This window comes from Camellia sinensis, chromosome 4 (genome assembly GCF_055761805.1).
Source record: "Camellia sinensis isolate YWXY chromosome 4, ASM5576180v1, whole genome shotgun sequence".
Taxonomy (NCBI): Eukaryota; Viridiplantae; Streptophyta; class Magnoliopsida; order Ericales; family Theaceae; genus Camellia; species Camellia sinensis.
The window spans coordinates 28431774-28443686 of record NC_138964.1 but is presented as its reverse complement, the minus strand read 5'-3'; the positions used below and the strand labels follow the sequence as shown (position 1 = coordinate 28443686).

At 32.4% G+C, this 11913-nt stretch overlaps 1 protein-coding gene across 1 annotated transcript; it reads right to left on the bottom strand.

Annotated features, from left to right (window-relative positions):
* Positions 1-4662: 4662 nt before the first annotated feature.
* LOC114305728 (coniferyl alcohol acyltransferase) lies at positions 4663-11506 on the bottom strand. Its single transcript, XM_028250864.2, has 2 exons — positions 10848-11506; positions 4663-5773 (listed from the first exon to the last, which is right to left on the bottom strand). Exons 1-2 carry the CDS (start codon positions 11265-11267, stop codon positions 4781-4783), a joined length of 1413 nt encoding a protein of 470 aa, XP_028106665.2. The 5' UTR covers positions 11268-11506; the 3' UTR covers positions 4663-4780.
* Positions 11507-11913: the final 407 nt, after the last annotated feature.

The window sequence follows — 11913 nt, the reverse complement described above, 5'->3', positions numbered from 1 at the left end:
CAGTTGCCAAGTTTTGGCTAGCAGTGGTGTGTGTTTGGGGCTGCAATGGAGTTGTTAGTGTGTGTGTTAGCGTGCTTCGTTAGCGTCAGTTGCTTAATTGTTTGTTAACTGCGGCTAGCGCTTTAGCTAGCGTAGGGAATTATTTTGTTTATGTTGCGGGTTGACCGGTCAACGGATTTTTATTTTTTTATTTATTTTTTTTACATGTTGGGTTTTTTTTTTTATTTGAAATTTAATTTTGAGCTTGAAATTTTTTATTAAACTAAATTATTTATTTATTTTATTTATTATATACATATATATATATATATATATATATATATATTTAACACATCCCTTGACACATCCATTGCACCACCACTCACTCTCTAAAATTAACAAGCTCTTAACACATCTTAACAAATATTTTTGGACTCCACTTTTATCACTTTTTGGCATATAACACACTTTAACAAACAATTTTGACTATCCCATTGTGGATGCTCTAACTTAACAAAAAGTACTGACAGGAACCCTCAGTATTGATTACACAGTGGACAAACAAGTGATTAAAGTTACGTACGAATGCATAAATATGTACTGAGATGCAAAATAATTTATGAACAAAATTTTTATACAAAATCAGCATGAAATCAGCATACATAAAATCCTCAACATGATGAAGTAGCTCTGCCATCGCTTTCATCAATAGCAATACATTTTAATTTCTTGATTTTAAAGATGGATGATTACTACTAAATTTACCTATGATCATTCAAGAGTTTGCTACAAGTTTCCAACAAGCACAATAGAAAAAAAAAAATTAAAATTAATAAATCATAACTCTTGAGATGGTAAATAAAAAGGATAAACTATCAGTAGGACTTAATAGTTAATTCCCGTCAAGCCCTTTAATGGAAGGTTGATAACCAATAAACACTAAAGAAATAGATTTGGGTGTAAGTTTATGGGAGGTGTAGGGCTTAAGCCATGGATAGCATCTGTAACCAAATGATCTCAAGAATGTGTAATCTGGTTTTTGTTTGAACAAGACCTCATAAGGAGTGAGATTATTGAGTTTGAGTAGGATGCCTATTGACAAGAAAGACAGCAGTAACAAGGGCATCAAACCAGTAAGCTAAGGGAAGAGAAGAGTGATGCATAAGAGTTACAGTAGTCTCTACGAGATGCCTATGTTTTCTCTTAGCTATACCATTTTGGCCTGGTGTATGAGGACTGGTGTATGAGGACAGGTCAGTTGGTGCTCAATCCCTTTTTGTTTAAGAAAATTTTGAAATTGGTTACTGAGATACTCTCCCCCCATTGTCCCTCCTTAAAACTTGGAGTTTAGTATAGAATTGATTTTCAATAAAGTTTTAAATTCAAGAAACTTGTCAAACACCTTACTTTTGTAATGAAGAGGAAAAATCCAAGTAAATTTGCTAAACTCATCAATAAACAACACATAGTATTTAAAACTAGAAATAGAAGCAGAAAAAGGTCCCCAAACATCTGTATGAATAAGAGCCAAAGGTATATTTACCGTAGAATTAGACAAAGTAAAAGGCAATTTATGGCTCTCGGAAACACAACAGTGTTCACACAAACTAGAGTTCTTATGAGATAGTGAAGAAGACTTAGAGGCTAAGTGATGATAAACCAAGATGTGATGAAGCTTCCTAGAGGATGGATGACCAAGTCGAAATGCCAATTTGGTGTAGATGATGCAGCTGAAGTAGTGGAGCAAGAAAGACAGACTGGAGAAGAAGCAGATGGCACAGCAGAGGATGAGGAGATGAGTGGGTAAAGGCCATTGGAGTAGCAGCCTTTATACAAAATGTTCTGCGTATTCTTGTTCTGAATAAGAAAGAAATCCTTATCAAAAGTAATAGTACAATTGTTATCCTTAGTTAACTGATGTACTGAAAGCAAATTGGAAGAAAGAGTAGATACATGAAGCATTTTAGTAAGATGGAATGGAAAAGGAGTAGGAAGAAGTCCATTACCAGTATGAGCTATAGAAAGAGTAGAACCATCACCAATAGCCACCTGATCATGACGTTGATGAGTTTGATAAAGGGAGATATTACTTAAATTATTAGTCATGTGGCTAGTTGCTCCAGAATCAAGGTACCAGTTGGTTTCAGATGGAGATACTGAGGGTGTAGAAGTAGCTGCTATATAAGCTTTAGAATCGCCTGAAGAAGGAGAGGAAATATGGGTTGAAGAGGAGGCCTGAGAATTCTGAAAAGCTGTATCTAGTCTATGCCAACAATCTAGGGTAGTGTGATTAACCTTTCCACATATTTGACAGCTTACTGAGGAATTTACTGTATGTGCAGTGATATTTCTGCCCTTCTGAGATTGATTGGGACACAAGGTTTAGTTTGGTATGATTTATTCAGCTTATATAGTAATTAATTAACAACATATTTAGCTAATATAGTCATTGACATAGTTCTACTTAAGCCATAAAAGCACCAGACTTGGTCTAAAATACATACACATAAGTCCACAAATCAGGCCTTGAAGAAAATTTAACAGTTTTGCTAACTACTCTGAAAAGAGCAAAATGTCCATTATCTGCTTCCAATCATTTACTGCCTAAACTAATTGATGACATAACACTAGAAACCTCTATGAAAGATTCAAAATTGTTCAGGGAGTCGTGAATTAAGATAATAAAGGTTAGGAAAAATGAATATAGCTCAAGCTTCTGCATTCAAACTCTTTGTTGTGAGCTAAGCATAGGTTTCCAAATGTTTCATAAAGCCCATCTGTCCCAGATAGCCTTTTCACAGAAAATTTGAAAGTCAAGATAAAAGAATCGACAAGTAAAAACATCTTTAAAATTTTAAAACATGTAAAATTAAGCAATGCTAAAATGGCACTCAACTTACTTTCTGTATAGATCTGTGAATGGGTATGGTTTTAAATTAAGGAAAATAATATATATACTTTACACCCACCATGAGAGCTCAATTTTCAGTACATGTGAAAGAGAGAGGTGATTGTAAAGAGATAGATGATGTCTCTTTCCCTCGAGGTTTGGGAATATTTATACTTTTATGTTGATTTAGCATCTTTGCTCTATGACTGTACTTCCAAAGAATACGGTGGCACTTCCCTTAAAGTGTAGCCTATTCTTTCTCCAACTTCTAACACTTCCCCTAAAGTGTAGCCTATTCTTTATCCAACCTCTAACATCCTTCTGCTGCATATTGCTCACTTCCCTAATTATTAGAAAATGATCCTTTAATTTGAGATTGAATCTTCCAACAACTGTTATGAGTGTCTCTACTCACTATGAGTCTCATGGCTTAGCACTTTACTAGTGATGATCACATGAATTTTTACAATGTGGTCTCAAGGTTATTGGAATTTGATCCCAAATGTTTCATGTTTAAATAGTAGTTGCATTGAAGTTAATTTTTTTTTTCCCAACTGTGTTAAAGACACTTTTTGATCATCACTAACAGTTATGATCAAATTGACAAGGCTAATATCATTTTTTGACTAGTTACAATTTACAAAGTTTCCTTTTTTCTTTTTCTTTTTTCTTTTTTTTTTTTTTTGATAATGTTTTTTCAGTGATATCAAAGTTAGATCTAGCCAAGAAAACAAAGTCACCCTATCAAATTTCAACTTCTTTACAAATGGTGTTGATCAGTGTCCAAGTTGTCCCCAATGTTTAGTTTTGAATTGAAAGGAGTTCGGCCACAATAGGCTAAAGTGTCTCTGCCCAATGAGGAGAAGCCACTTGAACTTTTGATTTTTGAATTTTTTTTTTCTTTTGGTAAGTAATTTTTTATTTTTTGTAAATCAAAAAGAAAAACACAAAAGGGTGAAAGATCATTGGAATGTTTTTTTTATTTAAAAAAATTGAACATACCAGTTAAATCAACTAGTAAGCCATGTTGGAGAAGTTGTTTGGTGATTTTGGAGTATTACTCCACACCACTCATCTTAGGATATTTATTCTGCCATGGTGGGAAAAAATACAAATGTGTTGGGTCTTATTATTTTAGCCAATAAAATTAAAGTAGAAGCATTTTTTGTATTTACTCCTGAAGCAAATTAATTGTAGTATAACATATGGCCAAACAATGGTCATTGATTCATTATATTTTTTTAAACTTTTTATATTTGTATCTATGCTCATGGAATGAGAAATGGCTAAACAATTGAATTTCTTGTTCTAAAGTGTTAGAAAATTCCTCATATTTTGGATCTTGTTTCTTTGTTTGGTTTATTTCTTGTCAAGTGGATCATAAATCAAGAATATTAATGGAAGCTTTTGAATGTCTAAGAATCTAATCACAATAGCAACTTTCTACTTAAACACTGAATAAATTGGAGCCTTTATTTTTGTGTGTGTTTTTTCTTGTTCTGAAGATACATGTTGCAAGTGTATGAACATCAGAACAAAAGCAAGTTCATTTTTTCATTTTATTTTATTTATTTATTGTTATTATTATTATTCTTTAACATGACACTATAGTTTTGCCTACTACAAATACCCAAGGACTGGAATTTAGTTATTTATTTTTTATGGTTTTCTATTTGAATATATGCTAAGAGATGAGATACTGTAACACAATTGAATTTTTGGTTGACATATTCATAAGCACTTGGTGGACAATTTATGGAGGAAGAGACATGTGAATATCTTGCGTAGACATATTGTCAAACACCTAGTAGGCAGATTTTGGCATAACCTATCATAATGTGTTACACATCAATCATAATACATATTTTTTACAAGCCAGTCTGATTTTCCCAAGACAAAAGCTAAGATTCATCAAGGCATCAAGTTTAAATACGCTGGAGTTAATGGCCTAAACAAATGGGGTGCCTGGGACTCAACAAAATCCAAGTGTTTTTCACGGAGGTGCATGTAGAGAATCCAATCACCATCCTTGCTTGTACTTGGCATTGGCATAACATACCCAGTTTGGCCTCCCCATGGGAAATGGTATGACCCAAAAGACGGTTTACTCCACCCGAAATCTATCTTTGACATCGGAAACCTTTGTCCAGATGACACAACCATAGCAGTTTCATCATCGGTCTCTTTGCAGTAAACTCTCACTATTGCCTTCTCTGGCCGATGGAATTCCACCCAATCAATGAGCCCTAGAAAGTGCTCTTCTGTCGCAGCGCCCTCCAAACAATCATGTACAAGCTCTGCAACCTTACTTAGATGCATTGCATTTAGTTCGCCAACGCTTGCCTCACCATATGGAATGGACAAAATGTTCCCAAAATACTTTTCCAATTCATGATCTGCTTTGATGTTGTTGTTTAGCATCAATCTCTCTCTTCCATCAACGACAACACCCATCTTGCATCTTTTATTGGAGTTAGACCCAGACTCAGACTCAGACCTCTCAGCGGAAGCTATAAGTTTCCACAAAAAGGCACTAAACGACACGAGTTTGCTTCTCTTAATACCGTTAGAGCTGGTGGCTTGCGATTGGAGACAAATAAGTTCTTCTGACACAACGTAGTAAATGCGGCTTTGGAGGGAATCCTCATTGGGCTCGGGATCTTCTACTAGTTTTGGTGGAGGTAGAGACGATAGGAAGACATAGATATTGTCAATGGATCGATCATAATACCCTGGGCGTCTTGGATTGAGTAGTGATCGCCTGAAACATGGTATATGGGAGATTGGTTTTGCATGAGCAATCTCAGCCCATGAAACGAAGAACATGTTGGCTGAGTGGGCATCGGCAACCCGGTGATCGAATGTGCATCCAATCACAAGCCCACCACATTTTAGCTCTGTCGCCTATTTGATAGCCATGAACTTGTCAAATTCAAGGAAAAATAAAAATTTAATAATAATTATAGTAATGCAAAATAAAAACTGGACAAATTTAAGTAGACAAGAATTTCCATTTTGCATTGCAATATAGGGCGATCAGGTTAAAGATTTATTTATGAAACTATTGAGCTAATATGTGTAAAATTAAATATTTTTGGACTAAAAAGACATTATTGTACACATGTCACGTATTTGTTTAATTATGAGTGCGGCTATTAGTACCGCATCAATTATTTTGGATCCCTCATTTTTTAGCCTTTTTTTTAATTACAATAATAACCTTAAATAAAATTACTAAAAATGATATCAATAATGTTGGGACACTCCATCTTATAATTAAGTCCACATGCACACTACATCATGAATTAGGATTTATAAGACCACCTATTTTCATCACCATCCACCCATCTTCCCTAAATCTCACTTTCAAAACCCACCTACCCCCCAAAACTTGAAAACTCTTAGATGGCAATATTTCGGCAGTGACGGTGCCAACCATTTGATTACCTAAACTTTTCTGGCAGTGACAATGAGTGAAAATTTTTTCGGTAATCACAACTTCATGAGACGAGAGAAGTACAACAATAAAAGCTCAAAGAAGGTTTATAACTTTGATGGTGTTCTTAGTTTAGAGGAGATTAGTCTTATAAAAGTAAGTTCCTTGAAAAAAATGACAAAAATAATAAAAATTGTTCGTAATTTTTTCGAGACTAAACTACCGAACATATGACCGAAATTTGAAAACACAGACCTGAACATTATTTATTTGTTTTGAAACAGGTAACCGAACATTTCTTATTTGTTCTGGAACAAATAACCAACTCTGACAATGTTCAAACCGAAAGAAAATGATGAGGCAGCAAAGATCACATTCCATGCCAAGGCAATTGAGAGTAATCACACTTGGTTTTTCTTCTTCTTTCGCAAGCATAAAAATCCCCAACCCAATTTCTTATTGATATATTATAAGGATTGAAGATTAAAAGCCCTACATTTATTTTTCCACTGTAAGGTCATGAACAAGTTTGTGGAAATGAAATAGTAATCACTTTCATGGGTTTTGTTAGGGTTTTGGAAGAGAGATTTTTTGGGGTGTGGAGGGTATGCATTCAATTGAATGGGTGAAATGTTTTCACAAAGATAATTTTGGTATTATTTGGGGGTAGAAAAGAAATTTTAAGGTTTTAAAATTTATAAGTGGAGGTACAAAGAAATGGGAAACTCCACCGGAGTTGCTTAACCACTCCACCGGTCCCAAGCCCAGGTAAAGGAGGAGGGTTGTGTGTTAGGTAGCCAACAACAAACATGTAAAAAAGCTGCTCGGATCCTTTATGACATAAAGCCTACCGACCCCATTGATGGGACTTAAGGCTTAGTTTGGTTTGGCTTTGGTTTAAAGAAATGGGAGATCCAAAATAATTGATGGAGTGCTAATAACAGCACTTAATTATTAGTTCAAATGTCTAACTATTTGTTCAAATGTTACCTAAATGTCCACGTTGTCGCCGACTAATGTGACTTTCTAATGACCTTTTAACCAATTTTTCAACAACTTTTCAACAAGTGTCCTTATCACCATAAAGAACCTCAGATTAAATAATGTATGCCCCATAGAAATAAACATTTTACCAATTAACTTTGGAATATATTATTGAGTACTTTTGGAGAATATCTTCCCACTATAGCACTATCCTCCACACTTTTGTGGGTTACATCCCGAGTTCAGGGCAATGATCCACAATGTTCATCTTGTAGGTCTATCAATAAAAGTGTGTTGCGCGAAAAATCAATTTTATTAAACATCACTATGCATAGGAACATATTACATTTAAAAAAAAAAAAAAAAAAAAAAAAAAAAAAAAAAAAAAAAGATGGCAACTATGAATTTAAATTTAAGCCATTCATTTTATAAAACAAAATACAATTTATTCATTTATTCCTAAAATTTGATGAAAGTGACCTTGCGCACAGATGATTTTAACTGTAAAGTTTACGAGATAGATGATTCAAATTATTGTTGTGGGCCCAAAAATAAGAACCTGAAAATGAAGTATAGAGCAATATGGTATAAAAAGGAGTCATACTCATATTGTAGATGTTTAAAACATAATTGCCGTTTCTAGCAATCTTTCTTCCTTCTTGTATGTGTGTGTTTGAGGTATAATGATTTTTCCTTGAGGTAAAACGATTTGCAAAGTATAGAATAGATGTAGTGAGAAATTTAGTAGGTGTATGTTTAACAAATAGCCTTTCCATTTTAGCATTTTGACTCAAAGAAAATTGAATAATTTTAGGAGTTGTTTGAAGATTGAATATTTTCGTTTGGCAATATTTATAGTTTATTATTTTTTATTTACAAAAAATATTAAACATGTTTACATTTATTTTGGATAAAAATGAAAACAAAAAAACATGTTTGGTATACAAATATTTAAAAATAAGTGAAATTGGGAGTTGCAGGAGGTGATTGTCGACGATTGGAGATGGTAGTCAGAGGTAGTTGTTCGCCACTGGAGGTAGTGACCAAAATTGTTGTCACCAGTAGGAGGCAGTTGGCGCTACTAGCCACGAGAAGTTTGGTCAAAAGTATTTGTCAATGGTTGGAGATGGTGGTCGGTCGGCTGCCTAAAGTGATTTTCAAGAAAAGGTGGTGGATAAAGGTAGTTACCGCCAGTGAGAGATGGTTGGTAGCAATGGCAGTTGGTTAGCGGTTAAGAGAGGTTGTGGTTGAAGTTAGTTGACGGAGGAGTTCATTAGTTATAGTTGCCGATAGCGATGAGTAAGGATGACAACAAGGTGGGTTTAGAGTGGGTTTGTTATCCTTTGCCTCCAACCTATATCATATCGGGGGTGCGGCGTGAGTGGGGCAGGAACAGGTTAATTTTGTTATTTTAAAAATAAAAAAATTAATAAAAATTAAAGGTAATATAATATATTATAAATAATAATTTATAATTAATGAGAGTTAAGAGATGTAAAATACTAAATAAATCAAAGAAAATGAATATTAAGTATAATATTTTAATATTTTAGTTTTATTATATTAAAAAAAATTAAATTATACATTATTTAATAAATAAAATTGAGGCAAGGGCAGGATAGATCAAAATGGAAGAGTAAAGAGTGGTAGTCGGAAAGAGTAGGAGAAAGACAAATAAGAAGTGAAAAGAAAAATTAAACAGAAAGCAAAACCTATTTTTTTGTACAAAAACAGAAGCTAAAATGAGTTTTCGCTTACAGTTTTCAAAAATTCTATCAATATAAATAGAAAACAATAAATATAAACGTTATCAAATAGGCCATTAGGATCGACCTTTTCAGTAGTTTTTTTGTTATTTTTTTTGGTGAATCTTTTTTAAAAAAAAAATCAAAAAGTTTTAGATTTATAGATTCTACTCAATAACAAAATAAAAAAATAATAATAAATAAATTTTGAAAAAAAAAACCTACTATAGACCAATTTTTTTTTTAATCCTTAGTATTTTTTTTTTTTTGGTAAATTATACTGAGGTTTCTGTTTAATACAAATCTCGTTCACATTTGAAAAATTACACTTACCTCTCTGTCAGATTAAAATGACATATTTGCCCTTTAGTCTTTATATATATTAGATAATAAAAATAATGTAGATATTATATTCATGTCATTTCAAGAGAAATAACAATTATCTTCTTTGGTTTAACTCAGACAAAAAATTGATTTTTTTTTACTATTTTTTTAATATTTTAAGTAATTTTTTTATTTTTATTTTTTAGATACACCTAATCTAGATGTTTAAGAAATATAATATTTTGTAAATTTTTTTTTTAAATTGAACAAACACAAAAATATACAAATTCAATATATTATCTTATTTTATTGTATTCAATGATTTTTTTTTTAAAAAAAAAGAAAATTTGTACAAATTTTTATGCTTTTTAAATATGTCTAGATTAAATTGATCTAATATAGATATAATGGTGGAAATAAAAATGAAAAATTATACTCATATATCAAAATTTATACAAAAAATATTATAAAAATTGTTGTAATAGTGATGTTGTTGTAAATATAAATCATGTTTATGGATGTTTTATTTTAAAATGAAAGGTCACCATTAAGTTATTTCATTGTGTTTAAAAATTCTATATAAAATTTATTGTTTGTATATTATCATTCAATAAAAATATGTTCAGCTAAAATTTAATAATGAAAAATTATAAAATGTAATCATGATGATAAGAAAAAAAAAAATGACAGGAAAAAAAAACTTGTTTTGGAAATTGGTTTCTATTTCACTCCCATCCTCCTCCCACTACCTCTTCCACCCACTCCCACCCTCCTCCCACTACCTCTTCCACCCACTCCCACCCTCCTTCCTTCAACCTCTCTTTCTATTTATCTCCCTTTCCGCTAAACATATTTTGTGATTTTATTTTTTATTTGTTTAAATAAATTATACCGTCCTTCCTTAAAATTTACAATAAATTCCATAATTTTGACGCAATTTCTCTTTTAGTAAGACTAAATAGACTGAAATTAATGCACATAATGTAAAAATACAAAAATAAACAAAGTAAATTGTATATTTTCGTGTAAAAAATATGACATTATTTTTTATCCATATAACTAACAAATTATTGATGAAAATGGACTGAATATTATATGAATTCAAACTCAAGTAATTATATCAAATTTGTAAAACTTATTATATTTTTTTTCAAATTTCAAGGCCAGCATAATTTACCTAATTTATTTTGAAACAAAAATTACATATAACCAGCTAAAAAATTGTTGGCCTTGCAACTTAACAAAAAGTAGTGACAGGGACCCTTATTGATTACAAAGTGGACAAACAAGTGATAAAAGTCGTACGAATGCATAAATATGTACTTACATGCAAAATAATTTATAAACAAAATTTTTATACAAAATACTCAATCATAATGATATGTTAATGAAAATATTAAAATTATAAGTCATAATAAAATGTGTTTAGATTAAAAAAGAAACTAGAAAACGGCCACATCTTTCCTTTAAAAAAATTGAACTAGTGCACCTGAATGCAGAGCACCCCTTGATTTTTAATAGGAACCAACTTTCCATGGACAGAGCCATATGGGTGATGAAGATCGACATTTTTGAGCTCCACATCCGCGTAAGCATGGATGAAATCAACCCCGCGGTTGTTGCACAACACCTCGGGCTCACCAAGGCTGTTTTCCACCACCTCTCCGGCAAAGGCATAGAATGAGATGAGCGCTTGAGCCAAGGCTTTCTTGAGGATCGCCACGCGGCAATCTTCGTTTGCTTTGATTTTTATGGGCTCTTTCTTGTAACAGAAGAAAACGCCTACGTCCAGGGGAGGGAGAAGCAAATCTAGGTTTGACATAGGCAACCAGTGCTCTTGTATTGGTAACACTGCTGCCACCACCTCTCTCCGCTTTACCACCACCGTAAATCCGCCATTCGAACCCATAGTTAAGTAGCTATGGAGAGAGAGAGAGGACTGTTAAGATTATGAGGCTTATGGGTAAGTAGAAGATGAATTATATAAAGGGATGATGCATAAGACTTCCTTGGTCTTGGCTACAGATTAGTGTGGCAATCACTGCAAAACTTTTTAATAATCAAATTTATTGCCATAAGTGAAATTTATTGCAAAAAATATTTGGAGATCATCATTGTAAGGATAATGTTAAAAGTATGAAAAAAAAAAAAAAAAAATTAGCCACAAAACTTAAAAATGTTAATAAATACACTTTAGAGACAATAATTTGGCAAAAAAAAAAAAAAAAAGAGTCTATTTTTTCAGATAAACATTTTGGTTCTAAATGCCTTTTTCTTGACGCATTGCTTATTCATGCATGAAATCAGCATCCTTAGAAACCTCCACATGTTGAAGTAGCTCCTCCATCGCTTTCACCAATAGCAATATATTTTAAAACCTTGATTTTAAAGATGGATCATCACTATTAAATTTATCTATGATCATTTAAGAGTGTGCTACAAGTTTCCAACTGCAACAACAATAAAATAAAAAATAATCCCAAAATAAAATATTCAATCAAACGAATTAGAGAAGGCAAATGCTAATAACAACTTATGGCCCATCTTTGTTTGTT